Source organism: Chelonoidis abingdonii, chromosome 8 (assembly GCF_003597395.2).
Source record: "Chelonoidis abingdonii isolate Lonesome George chromosome 8, CheloAbing_2.0, whole genome shotgun sequence".
Lineage (NCBI taxonomy): Eukaryota > Metazoa > Chordata > Testudines > Testudinidae > Chelonoidis > Chelonoidis abingdonii.
The window spans coordinates 32,853,041-32,867,994 of record NC_133776.1 but is presented as its reverse complement, the minus strand read 5'-3'; the positions used below and the strand labels follow the sequence as shown (position 1 = coordinate 32,867,994).

General features: G+C 41.1%; 1 protein-coding gene across 1 annotated transcript in view; it reads right to left on the bottom strand.

Annotated features, from left to right (window-relative positions):
- PCOLCE2 (procollagen C-endopeptidase enhancer 2) overlaps positions 1 to 14,954 on the bottom strand; it is a 43,818-nt gene that overhangs the window by 14,517 nt on the left and 14,347 nt on the right. Inside the window, exons 3-5 of the mRNA XM_032801660.2 lie at positions 13,730 to 13,985; positions 11,374 to 11,498; positions 8,864 to 9,000 (exon numbers count right to left, since the gene is read on the bottom strand). Coding sequence (XP_032657551.1) covers positions 8,864 to 9,000; positions 11,374 to 11,498; positions 13,730 to 13,985 — 518 coding nt within the window. The remainder of the gene's footprint in view (positions 1 to 8,863; positions 9,001 to 11,373; positions 11,499 to 13,729; positions 13,986 to 14,954) is intronic.

Below are 14,954 nucleotides of genomic sequence, written 5' to 3'. Positions count from 1 at the left end.
TTGGTTTAAGACACACACACACTCTCTCTCTCTTTCTGTTATCTGGAATTCTGCATCAAAGAGCTGATTCTGGAGTTGCACAGAATTTGCTCTTTTGCAACCAAGTTGGCACCCACCAGTGGAATTACAAGAACCTTGAGTATTCACTATGTAAAAGCTAGCAGTAAAAATAAACATCTGAGGGATATTTGACCTATCTATGCACATCACGTCATCATCTTATTTGAATTACATTAATACTGCACAGGTGATACTAGTTACTTATAACAAGATTATACTTCTGGCTAGCAGGAGAAGAATCTTTTCAACTGTATTAGCTTAAGTGCCTAGGGATACTGTTGCTATTGTTTGTACCAGACTCTGCTACTTACTGGGAATGTTTAAAAAAAAATATGATTACTGAAAAAGATCCTATTAAATTGCAGGTTTTCAGTATAATCTTGATTTATAGTATGGTATAGTGATTTGTAAGACATAATCAGGTGCAAGGTTATAGTGAATTGCTCACCTAGAGTGCCCTATGAGGTAGAAAGTAAAATGTCTGCAAACACATGAAGAGTGCATGGATCCAATACAAATGTACTCCTGAAGTGCATCAGTTCTGTTACAGTGGTTTTATGTTATTTGTAACAACTGGTTAATGAGCTCTGTCTTGTGTAATTATTGAAGGCAGCCTCAAAATTTAACCCCTCTCTCATAAAGCTAATATTTTCATTACTGTCCTTTGAGTCTATTCACTTCCTGTACTCTCAGTGCTCCACAGCACCTGGCTTTTCATTAGAGGAGCAGGGGACATAATACGTTGTTATAAATGTGTCCATCAGAAACACCAGTTGTGACAGTTGCAGTCTATATGGTTTTATAAAATATGCTAATAAGTGAATATAATGTAACTGGAATATGCTTCATACAAAAGGTCTCTTGTAAGGTATCATTACAAAGCTTATAATCTATTGAGTGTGATCATTTGTGCAAATGTACCACTCTTGTATCTGAAACTGGAAATATGAAATATAACTCTGAGGACCTATTATAATTATGCAAAGTGTGGGCCATTAATGGTGGTTTGGAATCTTGATGACTCCCATTAACCAGGACAATTGTCTGCAGATGGATGTGTTTTACCTGTAAGTCTTCCTGTATATGTGTGTGCTGGCAAGTGGGCAATGAAGTTTTGCAGTGATGTGATCATGTCACCTGAACTGGAATCCATTTTTAACCTGGTGTCCTTCCATTGAGAAGGAGGCAGTGGCAACCCAGAGAGGAACAAAGGATTCTCGCCTTATGCAAAAGATATATATAGGGGTGGAACAGAACAAAGAGTGGAGAGGAGCCATCATGAAGAATCCCTTAGTTACCACCTGAGCTGGAACAAGAGCTGTACAGGTGAAAGAATTATGCCCAGGCCTGGAAGAAGTCTAGTCAGAGGAAAAAAACTTACTGAAGCATTTCTGAGAGTGAGATTATCTGTATTCAGTTTGATTAGACATAGATTTGTACATTTTATTTTATTTTGCTTGGTGACTTACTTTGTTCTGTCTGTTACTACTTGGAACTAATTAAATTCTACTTTCTGTATTTAATAAAATCACTTTTTACTTATTTATTAATTCAGAGTATGTATTAATACCTGGGGGAGGCAAACAACTGTGCATAGCTCTCCATCAGTGTTATAGAGGGCAAACAATTTGAGTTTACCCTGTGTAAGGTTTATACAGGGTAAAATGGATTTGTTTGGGTTTAGACCCCATTGGGAGTTGGGCACCTGAGTGTTAAAGACAGGAACATTTCTGTTAGCTGCTTTCAGGTAAACCTGCAGCTTTGGGGCAAGTAACTCCAACCCTGGGTCTGTGTTGGAGCAGACGGGAGTGTCTGATTCAGCAAGACAGGGTGCTGGGCTTCCAAGCTGGTAGGGAAGGCAGGAACAGAGGTAGTCTTGGCACATCGGGTAGCAGCTCCCAAGGGGGCTTCTGTGATCCAGTCTCTCTCAGCAGCTTCTCTAATTCAGCTATTTTTTGCTTTTCCAGCAATCAAAGATCTGCTAGATTCCTTTCATGCTCAAGTTGCAGTTTATTCGTTGCCTTCTGCACTCTAATTTTCTGCATCTTCTATAGCCTCAGGTAAGGGCTGCGCTCTTGCCCTCTGATCACTGGCTATTAACAGATCTTGATTTGTAGCTTTCTTTCTAAAGCTTATCCTCTTTTCTGAACACAAATCTTCCAAGGCTTTTTCACCACGGCCTTCATATGCTCTTTGCTCACCTATTGCAACTGCAGTTTAACCAACCAAGCTCTCAATTCCAAAATTCAAATCTGAATAGCGTGGGGTTCTGACCCAAAGCTTAATTGACCCGGTTCTGTAGATTCTAGCATGACTACGCCACTGTAACTCAGCAAAGTATGCAGGGACTTGCCCATGTGACTCCAGACTCCATTTTGCTGTAATTTTCCACAGTAAGAACAAAGAGGTGTTCTTATACCTGGAAAAGACTCTAAAAGGCTGATGCCTCATCTCCATCTGGTCTTCAATCCTGCTTCTTACGTCTGGAGGGACTTTGCTACAAACGGAAGCACGACACAAAGGACTGAATGACCCATCCCAGCTGTGGATGTACTCCAGAGACTTGATTTGACCCTCCAGTTTATTCTCTCTCTTCTACAAGCCTGAACCAAAACTTTGCTATTACCATATCTCTCCTCTATATATCTTTTTCCTTTTATGAATAAACCTTTAGATTCTAAAGGACTGGCAACAGCGTGATTTGTGGGTAAGATCTGATTTGTATATTGACCTGGATCTAGGGCTTGGTCCTTTGGGATTGAGAACCTTTTTTCTTTTACTGGAGTATTGGTTTTCATAACCATTTGTCCCCATAACGAGTGGCACTGATGGTGATACTAGGAAACTGGAGTGTTTAAGGGAATTGCTTGTGTGACTTGTGGTTAGCCAGTGGGTTGAGACCAAAGTCCTCTTTGTCTGGGTAGTTTGGTTTGCCTTTGGTTTGGAAAAACTCCAGCCTTCAGCTGTAACAGCCCTGTTTTAAGCAATTTGTCCTGAACTGGCACTCTCAGTAGGGTCTCGTCAGAACCAGCATTGTTACAGTGGCGTAGTTAGCAGGATCTGTGCACAGGTGATTGCTTTGAGGTACTGGTAGTGATTTTTAAGTGAGTTTTAACTGTGGTGGCTGGAGAACAGATAAAGGGGTTACTGGTTTGTTATTTTCTGTTTGCTTATTTGGGGTAAGGGAAGTAGGGACAGAAAAGGAAGCAAAATAAATAAAATTGAAGATTAGAAGAGAATAGAACAATACAAGTTTCTAGAACTATACAAGTAGTCACCAAGGGTCCTCAGACTGCTTAAAAATTATTAATGGAGACTCACATTGCCCTGTAAGGTAGATACTGTGTCACTTTATAGATAGAGAAATAAAGGGTTAAGAGGAGGATCATATTCATTTTTCACCTGAGGTGAACAGCAGTTGAATCAGGCCCCAAGTAGCTAGGTCAAGGACACAGGAATGACCAAGGCATAAAAACAAAGCAAGATTATTAACCCTCAGTCCCCTGCTCTAATTGCTACAAAGTTCCTCGCATTTATTTATAGCATAAAACCATTGTCACTGAGCTATTGCAAAGCAACAATCCATTTTTGTTTTCACAAAGTTATAAGATGTAACTTGCAGGAACAGAGCAGTATCATTATGAATACCAGGGAAACTCTCTTCTGTCCAACTACAGCCAAACCTGATCCCTTTGCACCACCTGAGCAGCATGAAGGGTTTGGATCATAATGGAGAACCTGGTCCAGCATGTGCAAAGCTCTTTGTTATCAACATCAGGCACTTTTTACAGTACTACTGTTTTTAGTTTTGCTACAATGATGGACCTTTGACCATATGGCTGACAAAATGTCTTTGGTCTCAGAAAGTTAAATTAAAGCCCCAACTCTAGACACAGAGCCAATCCTAGTGGTTGGAGAAAAATAAAGTTAACCAAATATGCAGGATGAAATCCTAGCTCCACTGAAATCAATGGCAAAACTCTGAATCACTTCAACAGGGCCAAGATTTTACCCTTGATTCCTGGTACTGCCAGGCAACTAATGAATTGTAACTACAGTAACTGTCAGAAGACATCTTAACTCCGGAATTTTAGACACATAGGTCACTCATGTATGTGGCTTCTGCCTGGGGAAGGGAAAAATGGAAGGGAAAAAATTAGAAGATACTTCCTTTTCACTGGTCCCTGGGACTAACAGACCTTTACTTCTAAGGAAACTTGATTTTGTTAAATTTGTCTTTTATTATTCTAATTCCAAAACATTACATGTGGGGGAAAGAACATCCATCTGTTCTGTTTTCTGGAATTATTACAAAAGATTAAATTTTTAATTTAGAAAGGTCTTTTTCAAAATAAGTCTAATAACAGTAGTTACTAACTGAGCTGTACTGAAGGACAATTCACAAACAAAACTGTCTTTTTGTATGGACCCACCGAAAACCTATTCTAAGAAGGTATAGTATAAATAATTATAAAGGACAATTTATCTCAGACCATCAAACTTTTCATTTGAAAGAGTTGTTGTATAAAGAAATATTTCCTCTTGATAACTGAACTAGTGACCACTCTCAGGCGTAAGACTCCCTTCAAATAATATAGACTTTTGTGGTTTATTTTTTTTTTTAAAGCTTGTATTTCTTGAAACAAAATGCAACATGGCATCTTTTGAAATAGTTCAGCATCAAGAAGCCATACTATAGCTGAAGAAAGATACTTAAATTACTAACCTCACATAGAAACTTTACACATTTTCTAGAATAATTAAGACTTACTACTGCCAACTTTGCAGACCTGATTATATAATTACAGTGCCAGTGGTTGGCTTTTTTCAGGCTGAGTGCACTTAACTCCAGACAACTCCTCATTAGAGCTGTATTTTTAGAGGCTTTTCTCAGGGAGCTGCGATAGTTATGCAGTAAAGAATTTTTCACAGTCTTTCTGGGTTTTAGTTCTGGCAGTAATATAACTACAATGAGACTTATAGTAAGTATGAGATATGTATGCATCATGTTAATATCCCAGAGCAGAAGAAAAATCAATCATGCATCACACTTTGACAATATATGAATGTTGATTTAGAAAATATTATTAAATGTAAATGGCAAAACTAAGAATCCATAAACATCAGTCCCTTGCTGATATATATTAACTAATGAATGGAGTGAGGAAAAAAATTATTACTGTCATACTTCAAAACAGACCATGCACTAATCCTCAAGTTGTCCCAAATGCTTATAGACTATGTTCTTCTATTATCTTCATTTGACTAGCAAGGTGGAAAAGTTCTGGTAGTTTAAGGATCAATAAACTCAGGCAACCCATTTGTGAGTTCATCATTTGAATTCAATATGTAAATTAATTGGATCAGAAGCACATTCTGTCTTTGCCTCATGTTTTTTGGGTTCATCCTAGGCCGTGGGATTGTGCCATTGACGTCTGAGTCCTCTGATGTTAACATGCATAACTGCGTTAGCAGTATGCCAGCACAACTGCAGATAGTGCTATATAATGTAGCCCTTGCATGAACACAAGGCCTAATGCAGCAAGAGTACAACCATAGGCACTAACTGAAGGGAAGGTGAGCAGTGATCCCAGAGAATGAGACAAGGCTGAAGAGAAAATTACCATAATTAAGGTGGTTAATAGTGAATACAGAATTAGGTAGCAGCTGCTGAAAATGTGGTGGTGGAATCAGGTAGCTGAGGTCTACAGCAGACTTCTAGGATCCTAAAATAAAGACTTCGTGTGTTTGTAATGGAAAAATTTTGGGGCATCTGAGGCACAAATGCCCCACTTCATGTAATTTTTGGAATGGGCTTTGTGCATTACCATGGAAAGAGCATAGATATAGAATGCTACAGAACCCATAACAGATTAATCGAGATCATAAAAATACCATATTTAAACCTTGGACTTGTGCTTCAGTACACAGAGTGAAAGAAAAACTAAATATAACTAAGAACAACCTTTGGAAATAATGTTTTCCAATAGAATATTGTTACAGGGCATACTGGCCTTTTAAGGGCAGGCCTGTACATCCCTGCTCCAAGTAGAATTCAAGGAGGATCCCTGAGAGACCCTGGGAATTGTGTAGGTTGTTGCAAGGCACACAGGGAAGGCATTCCAGAGAACATAAAGAGAAGCTGCAGGGATGAAGTAAGACTGGGTATGGGCATTGTGATAGCATTCAATTGGTATTTCTCTGAGCATAAGCCTGGAAGGAACTGGAAAAGCTCAAGGAATAGGCCAGACTGATAAGACTTTGGAAAGGAGTCCAGGAAGGCTGTGCTAAAGTAGCCTGGAAAGTTATCGGGAGGAAGACTTTTTTTTTTCTTAAAAAGGGCAATGGAAATTACTTTTTTAAACAGTGAAGTGGGTGATTTTTGGGTGGAGTGCATAGAAGCCCTTTGTGGCTTAGGACCCCAGGGCTCCTCAACAGCTCTACTGACAGGTGGTGTGGAAACCTCTTTGACCCAGGGGTGAAGAATCTGTCAGCCTGGCACCCAGCGGAAAATGAACAAGGAACTGTGGAACCTGCAAAGGTCAACTAGCACAGCCCTACATCAGTACAGGTTAAGTCTGTAGCCCAGGGACAGCCAAGGATATATTTTGCTGTTGTATTTGGGACCAGAATGGGAGGACATCTGCTTTAGTCAGAGGCCCAAAGCACTAAAATCACCAACTAACTAAACAGAAAGGGGAGACTGAGACATGTGTGAACAGATTTCAGATGAGGTAAGACAAGATTTAACATACAATAAATAAATACTGGAAAAACAATTTGGTGAAAAGCATAATCATCAATAAGTAAAATAATTGAACAACCATATTTCACAGAGTTATGAGCAAACAAATTACATGCTCTGGGGCATGTTCACAGCCCATGTGAAAGAAAGAGGAAACCTTTATAAGCAATTATCTCTCCACATACATAGGCATTTAAAAGTCTAACCCAGGGGTTGGCAACCTTTCAGGAGCGGTGTGCTGAGTCTTCATTTATTCACTCTCATTTAAGGTTTCACGTGCCGGTAATACATTTTAATGTTTTTTAGAAGGTGTCTCTCTAAGTCTATATATTATATAACTAAACTAGTGTTGTATTGTAAGATAAACAGGGTTTTCAAAATGTTTAAGAAGCTTCATTTAAAATGAAATTAAAATGTTGATCTACGCTGCCGGCCGCTCAGCCCACTGCTGGTCTGGGGTTCTGTTTCACCTAGGCCAGCAGTGGGCTGAGCGGGGCCTGCGGCGGACCCCGGCTGGCAAGGGTCTGTCAGCCAGAACCCAGACCAGCAGGGGGCTGTGCGGGACTGGCAGCCAGGACCAAGGGCTGAGCAGGCTGGGCTGGGTATGTGAGGGGTGTAGGTGTAGGAGAGGGGGCGCGGATATGGTGGGGGTGCCAAGAGTCAGGCTAGGTTGCGGGTGGATGAGGAGTCAAGCAGAGGGCTGGGTATGTTGAGGAAGGTACAGGCTCAGGGCAGGGTCTGGGGGCAGGGCTCAGGGCATGGTGTGTGTGTGGGGTCAGACGCTGGGGGAGAGTGCTGGGTGACTGCTCCCCTAATAACTCTCAACCCGCTGCTCCTTGTCCCTGACTACCCCTCCTGGGACCCCACCCCCTATCTAGGCTCCCTGTTCCTTGTCCCCAGACTGGACTATCCTACCTTTCCCCTGACTGCCCCGACCCTTATCACACCCCTGTCTCAGCCAGACCCCGGGACACTCATGCATCAACACTCCTGCCTCCCTGACAGGCACCCCAGACTCCTGACTCATCCAACCCACCACCTTCCCAGCTCCTTGTCTGAACCCCTTCAGATCCCCAGGACCCTCCTTGCTCCCGGTGGCCTGACTGCCTGACCCCTATTCGCCCCCGTCCTATCACAAACCCGAGGACTCCCATGCGCCATCCAACCCCCCCACCTCTAACCCCCCTGCTCCCTATCCCCTGACCACCTCCTTCAGAGACCCCCCCCACCCTAAATTCCTCTCCAGGACCCTCCTTGCTCCCGGAACGCTGACTGCCCTGACCCCATTCACCTCCTGCCCCCTCACAAACCCCAGGACTCCCATGCCCCTCCCAACCCACCCTGCTCCCTCTCCCCTAACTGCCCCCAGCCCTTATCCAACCCCCGCCCCCAGCCCTGGGTCCCTTACCATGAGCCTCCACACACAGCTAGATACGCAGCTCTGCGGGAGCACACAGCCCCGCCCCTTCGGTTGAGCGGGGAGCATGTCTGGCCCCCTCCGGAGCCAAACCCTGCCCCGCGGGAGCGCGCAGCCCCGAACCCCAGAGTGCTGCGCGCGGCAGCAGGGTTCCAGGGGAGGGGAGAAGGCGGGGGAGGGCCGGCAGCTCTACCTCCTACCGGGTAGGAGGTAGCCCCGGAGCGCGGACCCCTCGGCTTGCCGTGCCGTGCCGGGAGAGTGGGGCCATTTGCCCACCCCGCGCGCACGACTATGCTTCTGCTCCCTGCCCCTGCAGGGGAAGTGGAGGGCAGAGGAGAGCGCGCCGGGCTGGGCGGGATTTTTAGTGGCATGCTGGAGTCCCGGCAGGTTCCAGCGTGCCATTAAAAATTGGCTCACGTGCCGTCTTTGGCACGCATGCCATAGGTTGCCGACCCCTGGTCTAACCTTATTCGGTAGAATAGTTGCAATATATCTGAGATAATAGGAAAAGCCCACAGTATGTACTTGATGAAGTTATTTTGGCAAAATATGATCTTTTTCTACAAGAAAAACCTAGTAAAGAACTGATAACAAAAAGGACATACAGTTAGAGCTGTCAATAAGCCAAATAAGTTACTCACGCAGGTGGACTATCTCCACAGTATTTCCCAATTCTTTTAGCATCATTGATTTCCCCACCATTAAATACTGCCACAAAATCATATCTGCAGTAGTTATCTCTCTCCACATCAAACTTCTCAAACTTTAACTCTATGACCTGCAGGAAAAACAAATACCTAATTGAGGCTTTTTACAGTAAGATGACAAGGAGCACTAATAAAACTAACATCAATGTGCCTTATTCACTTTGCTGTCAATCAATGAAAATTGTTTAATGTGTCTGCTTATTTAAGCAATTAGCTGTCTTCAATATATGAATACAAAGGTTTGTCCTAACAACCACTATCTGTAGGGAAGGGGGGAACAGTAAAGGGCTCTAGAAATAGAGTTCCTCATCCAAATCCTGATTTAATTGGCTTTTTTTTTTTTTAGTAGCAGTACTGTCATGTGCTAGGGGAGTTTGTGAACAGACTATGATTCCAACGATAAGACAGATATGTGCCTCTGTATTCTGGCTGGTTCTCTTGATACCATATTTGTCTCAGACTATGTTCTAACCCAGTAATTAACAGCAGAGAGAGATCCTTCAGCCAGTGACTGACAGGTGTGAGTTCAACCCCAAAGCTGCAAGTAGGCAGAAGACCCGTTGTAGCATATGTGGATCTTACTATGCTGAAGAATTACTTGAATAAAAAAAATAGTATATTTAATATGATAGCATATTTCAGAGATTTAGTTATGTAGATGTACCGAGAAATGAATCCATACTCAACTAGATAGCAATTTAGTTGCTCAATAACTAAGTGGAATGCACTATCAAGTTGCGCTGTCTACTTAGGTTCTTATATTGGACCCATCAAGCACCTTTCAGCAATACGTAAAACTATGTAACTGTAGAGTTGATTCCAGCGAGCCATCCTTTAATGATGCATGTGCTATTCGGAAAAAAAACAACAACGGTGAAGCAGAGATCTAAAATATGGGTATTACTTGCTGTTATTTATCTGCTGGAGGATCTCTACTACTACAATCTGCCCTTTTTGACCAAGGGGATAAAAGGTATGAAGATTGTCTTGACTATTCAAGGTTTTCCTTTGTTTTTGTTTTTTTCCACTGGACCCTCACTGGTGTTGCTCAAGTGGCTGCTTCTTTTTCATGGTCTTCTGGTTCACAGTCTCAGTTGGCTGCAGCTGGGAGTGGGGCAAATGGAGTTAGAAGGAAAATGGGGGAGCATACAGAACAAGGACACTGGCTTGGATGGTGGGGAGAGAGAGAGGTACTAGAGGAAACAAAACAGAGACATAAGAAGGATAAGAGGAAGAGAGTAATTGGGGAAGGAAAGGGGATAGTAAACAAGGTAGCAAATAGTGAACAGAGCAAATGGAGGAGGAAGAAAAAAGGACAAAAACAGAAGACAAAACTAATGGTGAGGGAATAAAAACAAAATGTATGTATGCAGGAAAGCAACAGAATGTCTAGTCTGCTTCTCTGTGTTATATATGGACATCTTGCCGTTCAGTCAGAAAGTCTAATGATGAAATGGAAGGAGAGAAGAGGCCACTATAGAGGAGAACCTATTTACTGGGTTCACCAAAACAACTATTGGTCTAAAATTAGAGCATGGCTTGCCTTAATGGTCATATGCTGATTTGGAAGGGAAATGGATGTGGCTTGATTGAGTCCTTGTCTAATAAAGAAGTAGAAACCCTATCTATATAGAAAATATGCCCAGTGGAATGGTAAATCTTTGAATGGCTTGTTTTTAGTGTAGAGCACCTTCACATTCGCTAGCCAAAAGGAAAACTGGTGAATAATACAAAACTTTGTTTTGTGGATGAGAAAAAGCCCTTGACTCATTGGAAACTATACAGCACAGAGAGAAGCACTATGGAAATCTATAGAAAATGTGTCATTTGGATGCTTAAAACATTCCTGGGGACAGGATCTCAAGAATAAGAATACAAAAAGAAAATCCTGTCGTAAGTTTTCACTACAAGCTTGTAGAAAGCTTTCAAGCCACCTGGAGATAAATGGGAAGCATTAAAGTAATCTGCAATTTACAGATAATATTGTTAAAATCACTGCCAAGCTATAGATTGCTAAATGACCTGTACATGGCAAGCAAGGAATGTGGATTAAAGATCAATACAGGAAAACTAAGATGACTTACAGCCTCTAGTTCAAGGGGGGAAAAACCTTGGTAAATGGAAAAAAATTAGAGATCTGAAGAATACACTTATCAGGGACAGCTTTTTCATTTGGAAGATTATGGTCATGTGCTGAAGATTAATAGGAAAGTCTGGGTGGCATGCAAAAGAATTTTGGGAAGCTAACATAGTTATGAAAACTAACCTATCAAACATGCCTCAATCATTGTGTATTCCCTGACATGATACAGATTACAGAGCAGAAACCTGGGCAACAACAAAAAAAGATGAAGCATAAAGAAGTATCAAAGTAACTAGTATAAATTGCCAACCTACATGTTAACTTTTGTGGATAACTGTTAAAAAGAGATATCAAAGCTCACCTGATTCTTTGGGGCTACAATATGCCACGAGCAAGTGACTCCTGCTGGGTAATCTCGATCTGGCCAATTAGGAGTTCTGAAGGACCCAGAAGGCTTGTCTAATCGTCCACCACAGTACTGATCCCCTAGAAATACAAAACATAACATACTGACCAAAAGCACAGGGCATATGTGTAATGCATTTAATATAGCTGTTCCACTACAGCCAAATTCCCAGCTCCTGTGTGTACCCAAAGGAAATAAGCTTTTGTGTAGGGATACTAAAGGAGGTTTATATTAGACATGGTTTATATGAAAAATGATTTGTTAGAAATGATTTAATGTTAATTAATACTTTATAACTAAAGGTTTATATTAGAAATAAATGTGATTCCCCAGATTTAGCCTCTAACCTGCAAGCCACCAGCTGTGTCTGTGTGAAGCCTGCTCACAGAAATACTTTGTATAAAACTTGTTAAAGGTTAATTGACTCTAAGTGCCCTTCTCTAAGTGACACTTTGTAATCACTACAGATAGAGACCTCCACCTCTGTAAAGTCATTTTTATCTCACTTTATGTTCCTTCTTTTAATTGTTAAAAGATAGGGAGTCTCACACTCCAAAAGGTAAAGAGACAGTGAAATAAATGTAATTAAGATAAAGAGTGTATGTGAATGAGTGCCTAGTTTAAATGATGAATGAATGATTAGGGAGTTACCAGCCTGAAAAATTCAGTGTCAGCCAAAGAAGGTGTCAAGTGGAATCAACCAGATGACCCCGGGAGGGCGAACTGGAATCCACCCAAGCACCTAACAAACATCTGACAGAATTGAGCCAGCCACCTGCTGATTGATCTTGCAACAGCAGAACGACCACCCCAAGCACCTAACAAACATCTGACAACATGGAGCCAGCCACCTGCTGATTGATTTAACAACAGCAGAATGAAGCAACTGTCATGGACTGACACAGGGAAAAATCCCTATAAAACTGGACTCTGAAGACTGAGGATTTTGAGTTTATGGTTCTGCTGCTAGCCTCCAGGAGCATCAGGTGCACCTGACCCGGACTCGGCTCCACTCTTGTGTACAGGGTACCTGGCCAGTATTCTGTCACAAGCAACTTTAGGCTGGTAACTATAATATCCATACAGAACTTGAATGAATATATAATATATATATATATAAGTAATCATAGGAATAAGTAGCCAAACAACGTTGTTTGCTGTTATCTTTTATTTTGGTATTTACAATAAATGTGACAAATGTCTTGTCCCCTTTAATAAGATCCTGCTAGTTTTTATTGGTATAACAGGGGTTCTCAGATGAGATCCAAAGAAAATCCTCTTAGCCTGAAGTTCTTCCTCTGTAGGTACATGTAGCTGAAGATACAGCTCACTTGACCCTTTTCTGCAGAGCCCCTGCACAGCAATACTCCACAGGGTGTAAGGGGTTTTAGAGACCACTGTATAGCCTCCTTGCAGCCACACCAATTTGTACAACATAACCCTGCTAGTTCCACTGCATTTAGGGCCTCCATGCCGATGGGGAGGAGTAAAGAAACTAAAAATTGTTTGTGACTGGTCTCTTTACTTTGTAGAGACTTTAACATTCTATAATTTTTCTGTAAGATCCATGATAGCAATGTATTAAGATTAACTTTGCTGACAAAAGATTCTCCCTTGTCCCCAGACTACAAAATTAAAACTATTTTCCTTTCATGGCAAAATTGAGGGTGAGAGAAAAGCTTAGGAATTGTCATCTGTGCCTAAGAGGAGTCAATATCCATGACTGAAAATGAAAAGGAAAAAAACTTTCAACCTTAACAAAAATGAAGACTTTTTTTAAAGTGACAGACTAGGGCTTCATTTCTCCTCCTCCCAGCCCTAAAATAATAAAACTTATACCAAATAATGTGAATACATTATCCTTGACTATAACACAAGCGTGCAGCTTCTTCATTATTGTATCCTTTCAGTACCAAGAATGCAGGGTTCTGGATGTTATAACTTTCAGAAAAGTAGGAAACCTTACTTTAAAAGTAGCTTTGGCCTCAGCGTCTAAGTACATTCTATAAAAGACAAGATAATGTTTGCAGTGATGGCGCCAGGCATAAGTAGACTTAGCAGTTGCTTAGGGCTCTCATGGAATATTATCCCCAAAATACCATTCATATTATTTAACATGGACTTTTTAACAAGTATATTAACATGTGATGTGTTGGTATATTTTTTGGTTTGTGGAAATAATGCAATTAGTATGTTTAGGGGATGGGTGAAGGGTAAGGTGTGACCCCAGAAATATTCCTGCTTAGGGCCCCTGATGGGCTAGCACAGCCTCTGAATGTTTGCCTTTAATATTTGCATAGTTGTAAAATACCTCTTTCATGTGGCTCTGCTGCAGAAAACATAGCAATGAATCCATTTCCAGCTGTGTTCGCATCTGAAATCATTTGTACCAACATCTTATTGCCATTGGCCACAAGGGCACCTGGTTTGAAAGTACCACAGAACCTGCCCAGGCGTTGTCCATTGGCATGACCACTGTAAACATCCACAAAGTCATATCTGCACAAGTTGTCACTTTCCAAGTCTATGTATCTAAAAGACAGAACTACCACCTTTCCTTCAGGCACCTGTAGAGGGGAGAGAGTAATGTATCTTAACAACATCATCATCACATGACTAGCTGCTCTGGTGCTCTGCATAACTGTTGTTTGTGTTTTCAATTGCATATATTTCCCCAACTTACCAATCAAATTCTTCATTCAAGTACAGATGAGATATCGAACAAATATGGAATGCTCCCTCTCTGTTCCCAGCTCCATCCCTTCCTGTTGCAGCATTCCCTTCCTGTTGTATAGCATCCTCTCTTCAAAACAGTGCTTTGACAAATGTTAATAACTGCTATTCAATATCACATCCCAACTCAACTGCAACTCTAAGGCCCAAGCACATCCTCTGCCAGTGATGTCACATCCACCTTTGAACTCCTCAATGGAGAGCTAACCAACTGGTTAATGTCAGGGCCATTTTTTTTTTTTTTAATATGAACCAGCCAATCAATTTTGAATTTAGTTCACTTGCCACTCTCATCCTGGTTATCTGTGGCATTCAAGGGTTTATAATAAACCTGTTCAGTTTGGGGGATTTTACATTTTCTGATCACTTTTAGTAGTAATTTAATAAACACTATCAATGTAGAAAAGAAAAAGGGAAACTTTATGGCTAAAACTGCATAGCTACAATTAACAACTAGATGGAACCCATTTAGTTCCATGGATGTAGTGGAAATACTTGTTTTGATAAAGAATATGTAAAACTACAAGTTTGGATACAGAGTTCAAGCAAGCCATTAGTATGCAATGATAAGAGAGCCTTTGGTAATAAGGAATTAGACACAAGTTACATTTTAAATTACTTTTTGGTTAAGGGTAACACTGTGTTCTTGGAACATTAAGGCCTAATGCTGTTTTGCTGCTTTAACAAAAAACATCTAAAAAATTTTTGGTTAAATGGAGAATATATTTGGATAGAAATAATTACATGTTTAAAGCAGAGATGGGGAAGCTTTTTAAAAATGCTCAAAGTGATCTCAATTCAAA